The sequence below is a fragment of the Zea mays genome, chromosome 8 (assembly GCF_902167145.1).
Source record: "Zea mays cultivar B73 chromosome 8, Zm-B73-REFERENCE-NAM-5.0, whole genome shotgun sequence".
NCBI classification, from domain to species: Eukaryota; Viridiplantae; Streptophyta; class Magnoliopsida; order Poales; family Poaceae; genus Zea; species Zea mays.
This window is the reverse complement of record NC_050103.1, coordinates 138,263,712-138,278,319: the sequence shown is the minus strand read 5'-3', so window position 1 is coordinate 138,278,319 and position 14,608 is coordinate 138,263,712. Positions and strand designations below refer to the sequence as shown.

At 48.4% G+C, this 14,608-nt stretch overlaps 1 protein-coding gene across 1 annotated transcript; it reads right to left on the bottom strand.

Annotated features, from left to right (window-relative positions):
- Window positions 1-1,041: 1,041 nt before the first annotated feature.
- LOC103637325 (uncharacterized) lies at window positions 1,042-11,675 on the bottom strand. Its single transcript, XM_020543384.2, has 16 exons — window positions 11,032-11,675; window positions 10,706-10,925; window positions 9,757-10,058; window positions 9,152-9,328; window positions 8,289-9,035; window positions 8,109-8,203; window positions 7,961-8,023; window positions 7,790-7,878; window positions 7,603-7,701; window positions 6,834-7,490; window positions 3,813-3,887; window positions 2,690-2,760; window positions 2,516-2,573; window positions 1,990-2,194; window positions 1,839-1,889; window positions 1,042-1,752 (listed from the first exon to the last, which is right to left on the bottom strand). Exons 1-16 carry the CDS (start codon window positions 11,265-11,267, stop codon window positions 1,262-1,264), a joined length of 3,636 nt encoding a protein of 1,211 aa, XP_020398973.1. The 5' UTR covers window positions 11,268-11,675; the 3' UTR covers window positions 1,042-1,261.
- Between the last annotated feature and the right edge of the window lie 2,933 nt (window positions 11,676-14,608).

Genomic DNA, 14,608 nt, shown 5'->3' with positions numbered 1-14,608 from the left:
GAAACCTGTGGCTGAAGATGGAACTCATGGAGTCTGATCGAAAGGGAGACGAAATCTTCGATCTCAACTGAGGATGTGATCTTGTTTCTCAAAGACCTGATCCAATTCTCGCCAATGAACTCACAGGCAACCGACTTATTCTTTTTTGAGACTAGCTCGAAGAGATTTGGTGCTAGGTTCCTTGGTGTCATGCCATCAAGCTAACTGCCATGCCAGAACTTAGTTGTCTTACCATCTCCTACTGTGACAATGGTTGAGACGCTAAAAAGAAGTCATCTCCTACTGTGACAATGGTTGAGACGCTAAAAAGAAGTCTGTCCACGGTGTTACAAGGCACGTCGAGCCCTTTCCAAGGATGATCCTCACTCATCCAGTCCTTCCAAAGCCAACGAAGCTAGAGGGCACACCCAAGCTTGTCGAGGTTGAGAACGCCCAGACCGCCTAGGGCTTTGAGCTTGCTGACTAGCGGCCATGCCACAAGACAGTGACCCCATTAGATTCGGCCTTACCTTTCTAGAGAAAGGAGCGGCGGATCTTGTCAATGCGTTTACAGGTCCAGGTCGCGAGGGAAAAGATCGACAAGTGATATATGGGCGAGGAGGACAGAACAGAAGACACGAGCACAAGTCTGCCTGCATGATTCAGCAAATTTTTTTGTTAGAAATATGCCCTAAAGATAATCATAGAGGTGAGCATATTTCTTGTATCCATGATATATATATATATATATATATATATATATATATATATATATATATATATATATATATATATATATATATATATATATATTGTTTAATTAAATATTTATGAAAGAAACCTTGTATTAATTAGCAATTATGTAAATTGTTTGTAAAATTTTTTACTTGTATGATTATTTTAAATGATGTCCAGTCGATGACTAACATGGCTGTGAACGGCAACGCCGATCTTGTAGACGAGGCAGACCCAAGCGCCGAAAACCTTGGTGGCGTCAGCGATAGACAGGTACACGAGGACAATTCAGATTCACGAACTGTAGGATTCCGACAGGACAATCCAGGAGGCAGAACCACATGATACCATTAGCAAATCTCAACATGTTCTTGCTGCTACGAGAATCGAATAACTCATCTGCAACTAACCATTCCATGCCATGCAGGTTCGATTACAGGGTTGTGGCAGGGAGATTAAACCGGTTAATTATATCTACTACCATACATTAGGTAAGCACCCAAAAAAAGAACATATATGCACAGAGCAAGCAACAAGTGCTTCCTTCTCATATAAAACCCAGCTGGGTGAGGTCATCGTCCGGGATCTCCAGGGCGCCTGAAAGATCAATGTCTTGCAACGAGTCGTCAAGGCCATCCGTGAACCACGAGCTGATGTCGTTGCCCTGCCCATCCAGCCCTCCAGGGACGTCCAATATGTCATCTAATCCAGGCAATGCTGGCAGTCCAGCATCCACGGTCAGCCGCGGGGCCACGTTCCTAGAGGGATGCTGAGTCTTCTTCTCGCTTGCAGGTTCAGGGGGCTCTTGCGCTTGCGCCGCTGGAGATGAGAATGGCTCAACCACTCTACCCAGCACGTTTCCGGAAGTCGATAGCTGAGCCAGCTTTTGCTTTGGCTTCGTCTTGTTCTTGCGCTCGCCGCCGCCGCTCCTGCCGCTGCCGCCTGAGGAATGGCGCCCTGATTTCAGTCCAGAGCCCTTTGCAGACGCATCCCTGCTGTGATCCCGTTCCCTGTCGCCCTTTTTCCATTTCGCACCACCTGCAATAGCAAAAGCGCCGACATTTTTTGGTCAGACAGGAGGTAGTAGTCCTCTGAAATCACCCAGTATAGAACTGCTAAGATACCTTGATCAAATGGAGTTCTGTCGAGCTTCTGATGCTTCAGCCTCTCTACACCTGAACACCCGAACAAAACAAAAGCGCATGTCACGGTCCACTCACAAGTACACAAACATAACAGCCATTTCTCTCTGGCCAACAGTAGCACATAAATTACCCTCCGTGAATCTCGCGTCACTGCTTGGCAAGGGTGCAGACAGCACACTCCAAAGAGAAGGCTCACTGAAGCAGCTTTTCCCTGTTTCGTCAAATTTGTGGCATCGAACAAGAGTACGCTTGGCAAAAGCCAAGGCAAGCTGTTTCGCAGCTTTATTGGCAGATTTACTGACACCGGCCTTGTGACTAGAGCCAATGCGCCCACCCTACATATCATAAATAACAGATGAAATCAGGATCAAAGTTAAGGCAGCTAATACATACCCCTTTTTTTCAAGGCGAAAAAATATACTCTATTAAGCTTAAAGGGGCAAGGATCCAACATGGGAAGGCCAAAATTTCATTCACCAACTTAAGAAAAAAAAAGAAACAAAAGAACAGCCTCTGTTAAAGCAATGAAGGGTGGACATCTTATACCTCCCAAGACCACAACTAAAATAGCAGACCCAGGGCATTTGTAATCTCATGCAATGCAACGCCAGCACTGATTTAAGAAGAACAATCATGTGAAGAGAAATGTCAACTACCTTGAGTTTTCTGTATGCCCTTTCAACCAGTTTGTTCATAGCATGTTGCTCCAAGCTCCTGTCAGGTAATCCTAAAGTTAGCCATTAAAGTAACTTCATGCACCAGCATTTAAGATATACTTCATGCACTAGCATTTAAGATATAATGTATAAATATAATAAATACATCGCTACCTCTCCTCAATATTCTTTGTGTCTTGAATTGATTTATCTAGCTTATGTAATCTACATTTCTTTTGGTTCACCTGCAAAAATAAGAATGGTACCATTTTAATACGCATTAGTGAAAACCTACAACAACAACAAAGCCCCTTCATCCCAAACAAGTTGGGGTAGAATAGAGTTGAAACCCAACAAAAACCACAAGTCAAGGCTACATGGATAGCTATTTCTATATACTTCTATTCAAGGCTAAATCTTTGGTTATATTTCATCCGTTCAAGTCTTATTTTAGTATCTCTTCCCATATCAACTTCGACATTCTCCTGCCTCTCATCTCATTTGATATCGCGCCTTAGACTCCCATTACGTATAGGTCTTTGTTGGACATGTCCAAACCATCTCAACCGGTGTTGGACAAGCCTTTTTCCAATTGGTGCTACCCATAGTTATTAAGACGGTAAAGCGACGTAAGGCGACCGACCCCTTTTACATCTTAGGCGGTACATCATAAGGCGAGGCGACACCTTAATTATATAGTAATATAAAAGATTAGACCAAATATTATTTATATACCACTGATTCGAAATTAATAAGCAAGCTAGCACAAATGTACGGCCTAGTAGGCCCATTTCAGCCTAGTAGAAGAGAGAAATAGGAAAATAAACCCACAACCAGTCATCCCAACGGCCCAACCAACTCAGCCCAACACCAATTTTAGGTTAAAACCTCAGTCTCCAGCCGCAGCATCTCCTCCCCTCTGTCATAATCCTTAAGGTGGTTAAACCAAAACATGAAAAAGGTTAGGGGCAATTGTGATTATATCCTTCCCTCACCGTGCAATTGTGATTCTACCCCTCGTTTTTTATTTTTTAATCACTAATGGTGTTCAAAGGGAGGGGCAAACGGCAGCTTCGCTTTCAAAACAGATGGGTAAAATCACAAAAGTTGAAAAACAAGGGGTAAAATCGCAATACCGGAGAAATGTATAATCACAATTGCCCCTAAAGATTATGACTGTTTTACATTGACCTGGTGAACACATTAACAGTTAACACACTGAAAACAGTGCATTTCCATCCAAGTTTAATCAAAACTCAAGACATGTTACGAGGGGACGAGGGGTTGTTCACGTAACCTGATCGTGCAGCCTTTTCCTCAACTCCGAAATCATTTTATTAATGTTGTCATCTTCTCCGTCATCTAGCTTTGGCTGAAAAGAGTAGTGTTGCAAAGATAAGGCAAGAACAAAAACCACAATGTAGGGGGGGGGAGCACAAATTCTGGTTACATACAGTTCGGCTTTCTAGGGACTATATAAATTATAGCATAGATAAAATAGCATCCAATATAAAAATAATAGCATACATGCACCTGGGATGACAGCTAGTATCTAGAAACATCAAATACTTCCTCACCCGTTCTTTTTTTTGTCTGATGTTTCAGGAGTGAAGAGAACTCTTCAAGATATCAAGAACATAGATAACTAAATCTACCTATATTGCTTATATCTCATTCGGTGCGAGTTTTTAGATCTCTGTATTAACAGATCACTGAGGCAGAGAGGGGTGCTTGTAAGAAAATAATGAGGTTGTGACCGGCAAGACACAGAAAGGGCAAAGTAGTCATCCTATCCTTTTCTTCAGTATAAATGAGTCAAAAACAATAAAGAAGAGAACAGAGAGGGTACACTGGAGACATCTCAAACTATGACAAACATCAAAACCATATGAGCCCCCCCCCAACACCCACCCACACAGGTACCACCTCAACATATCAGGTTGCCCAAAATCATAGACTAAGGTTTTACAATTATTTGACATGTTTTCTGGTAGGCAATGTGTTATGGTCGCTAGATCGGTGAGGGATCGGAGAGGGGTATCGATGAGCAAAAGGAGGGTTTCTCCCTTCTAATTCTTGCCCACTTTATTTCTCATCCATTGATTACATAAATAAGCCAGTTGGCCGGCTGACCGCCCCTGTCTAGCTAGAGATCCTTATCTCCTTAAAACTCTCCTAAAAACTCTCAACAAACTACTAACGGATAACCTTCCTAGATAATCTCAACTAATCTCCTAAATAATCTCAACTAGTCTTCTAATCTTATCTCTAACTATCTTTATCAAATCTCCCTTGGAGGGTCCATGGCTACTGCTGCCGCAACCCCTCAATGGGCCTCCTTAGGCCCTGACACTACACCCCCCGGACAAGCAACTCGTCCTCGAGCTGCAGCAACCAACAAACGACCTGTAATGGCCTAACCTATCACCGAAAAATGAACCTATGACATCTCGGCTCATCTTTTAAATTTTTAATTATTCTAGATATACTGCAATTGCAAGCATCATCATGTGTCCCAAGCAAACATTGCACAACGAAGAGGAGGGCGCGAGCTGGAACCACGGAGGTAAAGACACAGCAGCCTTCAGAGGCGCGGCCGTGGAGGCCAACGTTGGTGTTGCCTGCAGCAAGTGGATCCCGTGCAGTGCAGCCCCTCATGGTCCCGCGGCCACCAGTGCGCGGAGGGTGGTGTGGCTGGAGCAAATGGTGGCGAGGCCAGCATACCCCCTTCACGAAGGAGAGTAGTCGTGGTAGTTGTCCGGTCGCCGCAGATGAGGGCCAACACCAGACGGAGCGTTGCAGAGGGGAGTCATGTCTTCCAGCCTCTTGTACGTGGAGGTGAACAACCACCACGTTGTTGGGTCTTGCTGGTGCAGCTACGGCTCCCCTGCAATGGAGCACCCCCATCATCTGCTTCACCCGCCGACGCACTAGGAAACCGCATGCTACAGCCTGCAGGTGGACGGCAGCCGCCGTCTGTCGCGGAGCAACCACCCTCTCCTAGATGCCGCTCTTGGGATCAAGGTTAGAGGTGATGGCTGCCCCCGATGACGGGGGCGGTGTCGGCGACGAGGGTGCGACAAACGAGGCATCATAAGTCGCCACTGCTGCGAGGGAACCAAAGCGCTGCTGGCACATGATCTTGAATTGTGGCCACGTGACCTGACGCTCGTCACGTTCCAGCCGCCAGAACCACGTATGTGCATGGCTGGTGAGGTGATACGATCCCAGCAAGGCCTTGTCGTACTTCAGGGTGCGCTGGCTCCAGAAGAACTGCTCGCACCCGTTGAACCACCCCAGAGGGTCACCTTGTCGTCGTATATGGGGAAAGAGGGGGGTGTTGCGGTCACCGACATGGTAGCAGCAGCGAGGGTCGGCGCCAGGTGCTGGTACACCAGTCCTGGTATCATTGCCCCTGGCATCGTCAGCCATGCAGCTAGTGATGAATACAGCCCTGAGGGCGCAACGCAACTAGTAGGCACCGCCGCCCACGAAGATGTAGGTGCCGGAGCGGGCGACGACGGCTAGGCCGCTGGTGCTGGCGTGCTGCTGGAGAGCACCATGCTGATTGCGTTGAGCCTTGCAAACAGATTGTCGAAGCACGCCTGGCCGGGAACCCAAGGACCCATGAGAGGCAGAGGCGCGGCCGCGGGCCGCTCGTACGGCGTGATGTCGATGTCGAGGTTCCAGTAGTAGAGGTAGTCGGTGATGTCGTTGACGAGGCCGTGCCACGGCTTAGGCAGCGACGAGTCTTCCGGTGCGTACCATGGGGCTACGCGCCAGGACGAGCCACTACCGCCCAAGATCGGGTCCGGTCGGGTCTAGGCAACCCGCAGTGGTGCCCACAGCGTGGTGCGAAGGTGGCGTCCCGGCGGCGCGGAGGGTGACGCAACCTGCCGACGTGGAGGTGAGGGATTGGAGAAGGGTATCAATGGGCAGGAACGTCGGCCGGGGGCCTCTGCCCACGACCGAGCAAGAGGAGGTTTCTCCCTTCTAATTCTTGACTACTTTATTTCTCATTCATTGATTACATAGATAGGCCAGCTGACCGGCTAGCCGCCCATGTCTAGCTAGAGATCCTTATCTCCTTAAAACTCTCCTAAAAGCTCTCAACAAACTAATAACTGAAAACCTTCCTAGATAATCTCAACTAATCTTCTAATCTTATCTCTAACTATCCTTATCTAATCTCCCTTGGAGAGCCCATGGCTGCTGCCGCCGCAGCCCCTCCGTGGGCCTCCTTAGGCCCTGACACAATGCATATAGACTTCCATTAAAAAAATTGTTTAAAGCAACACCAGATTTTAAGGAACATTACCACTGTCTCTGGACAAATGCCAATACTTTGCAGCTCAATTAAAATCTTATCTTCCACAGACATCTGCCCATATTGATACTCATATGGAGATAAAGGGAAATTTTTCCCTGGATTTTGACATTGCTGTGGAATCGGTGGTATCAAGTCATGCAAAGGGCCACTTTCTGTGTATACTGTAAAATTGAGTCCATCTGATAAATCCTCACTATGAACAGAATTTTCACTGTTTGAATTGTTGAAATTGCTTGTAAAACCATTGCACATGCTCTGATGTACCACAGAAGTACTGTTTGAGTGCACGAAATCCACACTCAGCCCAAAATTAGATGTTATGGTACTAGCTTGAAGTTCATTTTCCATGTATCCGTTGACAGTGTAAGGGTTGTGGCTATTTGGAAATTCAACAAGTATATCGCTTTGCACCCCATTGGTATCAGGCAAGTCATCTTCCATAATTAAAGCCGAAAGGAGTCTGTGTGCCATTGGAGCCATTTCATTAAACCATTTATCAGCTTCCAGCTTTTGTGGTCCAGTATGGATTTTGTCACCATGAGAAAAACAGCCGATTAATCCTTTTGCTCCAACTCCATTAGTTTTACTTTGCTGGGATGAGGGGGGGAAATTAGACAGAGCAAGTCCCTGAGATGAATGCTCCTCCTGCAGTTTTTTCAGACATATGACAAAGGTCATATATAGGCAACAAATTTCCATGAAAGGGAAAAATTTTGTTGGAATAATTTGATATTATTGATGTCATGAAGTCACATACCATCTTTGACATTATTCTGTGATCAACTGATGCTATAATATCATGTTCACTGTCATACATGCAGGACATGCTCATCTCAAGCTCTTCAACAAGGTTGATCTGACCACAAACTGACAAATCAGAATCCATCCCAGCAAACAATAAAAGTACATTCAATCATGACATCTAAAGCAAAACTTGCACCAACCTGATTTTTTAAGAAAGAAAAATTTTCTGAGCTCATAAAAGTTAGCATGGGTTCCACTTTCTTCCAAAAAGGGCCAGAATAGGCACTAACTGCACAAGGAAGTTATAAATCAACCCAAAGGGATGCCTGACAGAGATTACCAGAAGAAGGGAGATAAGGCAGCATACGCACCAATAGCACTGCGAGCAGCATTAACAGCAGCTAAAAGCTCCTCTTGGTCATCTTCTGGTTCACCTGCAATGCACAATTATTAGTTATTAGAAGAGGAAGGATACTAGCGAGAGACATGAGTAATAAAGGTAAAGCATCTTCAGAAAACCTGTTATGTCTGTAAGATCACTATTTAGAGCCTGTGAATGCCAGGATGAAGCTTTGCGGTCAGAGCCTTTTTTCATTGGTGGCCGCCCCAACTTACTGCGCAGATGATTAGAAGATAGAATCAAGTTTCATATGCAAAGCTATGATCCCCCAATGCCACCAAAACATGACAATTAAGTACCTCTCGTTCTTTTCAGATCCAGGTCTTCCACCTTTTATTGGCTTTCTTGTTTCTGCAGTGACCAGTTTTTCTTTTGGCATTAGAGAACACCCCTTGACATGCATAGCACCCCTTCCACTCCTCCCTTGACGACGAACACCACCATCTTCGAGCTCTTCTTTCAAAGGAATCCTATTTTTATTTGACAAAAATATTAATCCCATTGCATTATGGGCTGTATTTGCACCCTCGTTCCCCACTTCACCACTATGCATGGTTTTCTCCTTGGACTTGCTTTCAGCCACAGCCGATCCCTCACTTTCTGACAACCCAGCAGGAGATGGGATGCTATCCATTTTGGTTGTTGATGTGTTCTTTGTCAGCAAGACACTGCCAGACTCTATAGGTGCTGATCTAGTGGCAGTGTCAAGTGGTGATCCTTCAGATAACACTTCATCAAAATTTGACACTGGAGAAACAACATTTGCTCTTCTTGTCCGTGACATCTTCTGTGGGCGTTGCCCTACCCAGGCAATAGGAGGTGAGGAAGCATTTGAATGTGTGGAACGTTTGCGATTCGTCATGCCCGCCAAAGGTGACACTTTATTTGGGTACGGTGCTTCTTCCCATTCATCATTTCCTCCAGTTGAACGTTGGAAATTAGAACATGAGTTTATAGCAAGTGAACTGGTTCTTGGTGCCCTGCATGCTTTAGCCTTGGGCAGGGGACTTAAGCTTCCGTTTTGCATATCATCAGAAGTATTTACCCTAGATAACAAATTGCATATATCATCCAATAAATGGCAATTTTGCAATACCCTTTCACATATATGTAGCAAAGAAAAAACGTGGCTTATCAGGACAACAGAAGTATCTTAGCTTACTTGTTTCCTTTTACTGTAGTCCTTTCCTTTTCAACTCCAGCATGGCGTTCTCTTCTTTCATTTGGCTGAGCCACATAATCGACATCTGACTTGGGCAGAATGCAGGATACAATGTTGTTCTGCTGAGAAGTGCCATCCAACTTGTTACCTGCTAGTGCTCCAGCAGAAACTCCATGTCTGCGATGTGAGAATTAAGAAAGATGAGCTCTAACATGGATACCGAGGCAAAGAAGATTTCCAAATATAGTGATGGAAGAGGATTCAGGTTGCAAACAACAAAAAAACATGCTGATCAGAGAATAGCCCAAGGAAGAGCTAGAAACACAAGCTGCCAAACACCACCTTTCTGATGACGCACGTGCAGTAATAATGTAGTATCATTCTACTCGCTGATGCTGGACCCTATATCTCTATTTCAAGGTAGCAGATGATATCAATTTGTGAGCATATCACACATATCTTCTCAATGTTTAAGTTTTCCCAAGATTACATGCTTTAGTTCAGCATGATGATCAATCAGAGACGATCATTTCAGAGAGTCAGCAACCAGAAACAAAGTTCTAACTCTCAAGGAACAAAAAATAATGGCAAGCACAATTTTTTACCTATATCCAAGGCCATCACTAGATCGTGGGCGTGCTTCATTGGCTGGTCTATGCTGACCCATGGATTTGACATCTCGATCAGCATCACTGCCTCTGCTGAGCATTGTTCCAACAGAGCGTCTACGCTTCATCTTTTTTTCCCACCCTTCACTGCCAGTAGATAAACCCCGCAATTTTTCATCAGAAAGTCCTGAGACGATAGCAGATATTCTTGTACTGTTCTTTTCCTTCTCCACAGGTGAATTTTTCTCATTACTAACCAAAGGGCCTTGCCTTGTAGGAACACTACCACGTCCTTCCACCTGAAACATGTATAAACAACAGAACCAAGCTTTTTAAGTGAAGAAATTCATAAAGAATGTGAAAATATTATCATGGTAAAAAATTGTGATTGGAGTTCAGAACAGCGCATCATTCATGAAGCACATTAATTAGAAGGCCATATTTTTTAAGGTGAAGTAGCATTGAAACTAGATCAACCAGAGTTGTAGTTTCCAGACCCAAGAACAATGAGACTAGGTAAGGATTATGAGTGACATGAGTGTGAGAATAAAAGGCTATATCAGTTGACTTCGGAATCCGTCCAAGATCACCATTTTCCCACACTTGTCCCGCATGCTCTTTATATGTGAAAAATGAGGTGAGGACAGGGTGGTAACCAGGTCCCCATGCAACTCAGCTTACAAGAGCAAGATTTCTGGAATCTTAGCGGTTTCCACTGATAAGGACAAAAGAACATGAGTAGCTAGGGACACTTGCATGAGTTATAATTAGCTGTTATAAGACTGAAAAGGTACAACCTTTTCAACGACTATGATCCGGATTCCAGAATCTTATGGCGATCATTAATGAAATCAGGAATATTTGCTGTGGCCAAAACAAACTAAGGAAAATAATAAGTGACGCAAAGGCTATGAGCTGAGACGAAGAGTGGGCCGAGCACACGAACCCGGGCATCAGCGAGAGAGGAGCGCACGCGCTTGCTCAAGACAGCAGAGTTGTTCTGCGCCCCCATCCTGAGCGCGCCTGTGGACGAGGAGCAGGCACCGGCAGCCCCGAGCTTGTCGGGCGAGGACGACGCCTCGGTGGCGCGCTGGCGCTTGCGTGTGACAATGTTCTTGTACTTGTCGAGCTTCTGGATGGCCTCGTGCAGCGACCTGACCTTCTCCCTGCGGGGACCGGGAAGGAAGGGGGCACGGAATTGAGCGGCAGCCAGCGTCAGCAATGCGATATTAGACAGAGGGGGAAGGGGGGGAGGAAAGGGAAAGTACGCACTTGGCCTTGACCGCGGAGTCCTGGACGCTGGCGCGGATCCGCCTGAGCTCGTCGGTCTGGTCGTTGGAGGCGAGCGCCCGGCGGAGCTCGGGGTGGCGCCAGTGCGGCTGCTTGGGGTCGGAGCCCCAGGAGGCGAGCGCGTCGAGCGCGAGGAACTGCAAGAAGGGTGGGGTGGGCGGGGGCGGGGGAGCGTGGGTGTCCCCCGGCCCCGCGCCCTCGCGAAAGCTCCCCGCCATGTGGGGACCGGATCGTTAGGGCTACGGTCCCCCTCCTCGTCGTCGCCAGCTAGGCTGGGCTATCTGAGCGCGGCGGCGGCGGCAACGCACATCGGATGCCGCGGGAAGGGAAGGAAGAAGGGTTCAGGCGGCCGATTGGGGGCGGAATTGCTCCCTCGGCGACTGCGAGGGGAAGGAGGGGTACTCGGCGGGGTTGCTGACGTCGTCGCACGCCCGTGAGGAGGAAGCAGAAATGGGAAGAGGAGGACGATTACGAGTGAGACGGAAGCGGAGAGGGGAATTTGGAGTCAACTTTTGCCGCCGGATTGGTCAACGCAGTCTGTTATTGGCCCAATTCGGTATAGGTACTGTTAGTTACTAGTTGTTAAAATTAGTTTAAGACAAACACTCTAGCTATTAGCTACATTTTCAAATTAGCTAACAGTTAGCTAGCTAATTCTACTAGCAAATATTTAGTCAATTAACTGTTAGATCCAATGTATTTAAACACCACTTTAATATAGAGTCCCTCTCAGTCTATGACTATATGAGTTAATTAAAAGATTTACAATAGGCGAGTTCTTCGCATAGACAGTCTTTTCATGGAGAACCTGTCTATACATGACTCTCCATGTATATTGTTTATTGTTTCTTAACAGCTCGTTTGGATGTTAGAATTAGAAGTTAGAATCAGAAAATGAAATTTGTCGGATCCAATACTAGCAGACGTCGTCGAAATTGGCTCCACAGAATTGCCAGCGAATATTGCATGACATTTGTTTTCACATGTGCATGTGTGCCCGCAATTCCGAGCATGACCTCTCGGTTTTCACCAGAAATTAAGTCGCCCTCCCCAATTAAGTGCTCTGTGCGCGTGGGAGGAAGGTTAAGTGTTTGTACACCCAAACCAGATTTGGAATTGGTTGCTACCCTGCGTCCTGCGATACCAACTACCATTTGCATCCCGCATCCAAATCACAACATTAGTATTGCATATCATTGTCATTCCCCCTCAGATTTGGTATTCGTAGACAATTTTAATTCCACCACGTGAATGCCTACATTCAAACAGAATATAACTGTATTTATGATTTAGGGACTTAGGTTGTATCATATAGTCTCTTAGTTGTCTTTTTACTTAGAAAACAGATCTGAGGTCTCAAGGTTTGTCGGTGTTTCGATCTCAGGGGGTCTCTGGACCGACGAGTAAATTATCGCTGCGTGTTCCAGCCCAGATGGGTCGGCGCGAGACAGAATACAAGGGGGAAAACAGTAAGGGGAAACTGCGGCTTCGTGTTGTCCTGCGCCCAGGGCGGATGCGCTTGCAGTAGGGGGTTACAAGCGTTCGCGAGGGAGAGAGAGAGAGCGCGAGCCTTGTGCGTCGGCCCGTTCTCCCGCGCGGCCACCTTCTCGTACGAGGGCCCTAGACCTTCCTTTTATAGATGTAAGGAGAAGGCCCAGGTGTACAATGGGGGTGTAGCAATGTGCTAACGTGTCTAGCAGGGAGGAGCCAGAGTCCTATGTACATGCCGTCGTGGCTGTTGGAGAGGTGTTGCTGCCCTGTTCATGTGATGTCGTGGCCGTCGGAGGAGCGCTTGAGCTTTGTAGTAGCACAGCTATCGGAGTTGTCGGGTCCTTGCTGACGTCTCCTTGCTTCCGTAGGGGGCTGAGAACCGTCGTCGTCATAGAGCACGCGGGGTGCCATCATTACTTGTTTACCGGGGCGAGCCAGATGGGACGCCGGTCTTGTTCCCCGTAGCCTGAGCTAGCTAGGGGTAGGGTAATGATGTGCCCCCCTGCGACGTGGTCGGTCCGAGCCCAAGGTCGGGCGAGGCGGAGGCTCCTCCGAGGTCGAGGCTGAGTCCGAGCCCTGGGGTCGGGCGAGACGGAGACCGTCGTCCGAGGTCGAGGCTGAGTCCGAGCCCTGGGGTCGGGCGAGGCGGAGACCGTCGTTCGAGGTCGAGGCTGAGTCCGAGCCCTGGGGTCGGGCGAGGCGGAGACCGTCGTCCAAGGTCGAGGCTGAGTCCGAGCCCTGGGGTCGGGCGAGGCGGAGACCGTCGTCCGAGGTCGAGGTTGAGTCCGAGCCCTGGGGTCGGGCGAGGCGGAGTTCGTCTTCCGGTGTCGAGGTGGAGTCCGAGCCCTGGGGTCGGGCGAGGCAAAGCTTCCTATGGCGCCTGAGGGACTTGACGGCTGTCAGCCTCACCCTGACGGGTGGCACAGCAGTCGGAGCGGCGCAGGCGGCGCTGTTTTCTTGTCAGGTCAGCCAGTGGAGGGGCGAAGTGATTGTGGTCACTTCGGCTCTGTCGACTGAAGAGCGCGCGTCAGGATAAGGTGTCAGGCGATCCTTGCATTGAATGCTCCTGCGATCCGGTCGGCTGGCGAGGCGATCTGGCCAAGGTTGCTTCTCCGCGAAGCCTGCCCGAGCTGGGCCTCAGGCGAGTCGAAGGTGTGCCCGTTGCTTGAGGGGACCCTCGGGCGAGACGTGAATCCTCCTGGGTCGGCTGTCTTTGCCCGAGGCTGGGCTCGGGCGAGGCGAGATCGTGTCCCTTGAGGGGACGGAGCCTTGACCTGAATTGCGCTCATCAGGCCTTTGCAGCTTTGTGCTGATGGGGGTTACCAGCTGAGATTAGGAGTCTTGGGGGTACCCCTAATTATGGTCCCCGACAGTAGCCCCCGAGCCTCGAAGGGAGTGTTGGTACTCGCTTGGACGCTTTTGTCGCACTTTTTTGCAAGGGGACCGGCCTCTCTCGGTTGCATTTTGTTTCGGTGGGTGCGCGCGAGCGCACCCGCCGGGTGTAGCCCCCGAGGCCTCGGAGGAGTGGTTTGACTCCTTCGAGGTCTTAATGCCTTTCGTGATGCCTCAGTCGGTCTGATTGTTCCCTCATGCGAACTGGTCATAGCCCGGGTGCATAGTCAGGTTCCGAGTTCTCGGGCTGGTATGTTGACGCCGTCAACGGTTTGGCCGGAGCCGGGTTTGCGAGAGTAGCCCCCGAGCCTCCGCACAGAGCGAGAGGACGGTCAAGGACTGACTCGGCTTTTTCATACGCCCCTTCGTCGCCTTTCCGCAAGGAGGAGGGGGAAAAGCGCCATGCTGCCCTCGAAGGGCGCCGAACATGGTGTCTCCAGTGAGTTGCTAACGGGTGATCCGAGTGGACGCTCGTGCCCCGTTCGATAAGGGTCGGCTAGTGGCCCAGAGGCGCGCTCCAAAAGTACCTGCAGGTGATTTGCCGGACCCGGTCCCGTTTGATAGGGTCCGAGGGATCGATGCCTCCCTCTGATGGGATTCCGTTACAGAATCGCTCCTGGCGGTCTCGGAAATGTCCTAGGGTACCTCGGGAGCGTAGCCCGAGCCTCGGCCATGT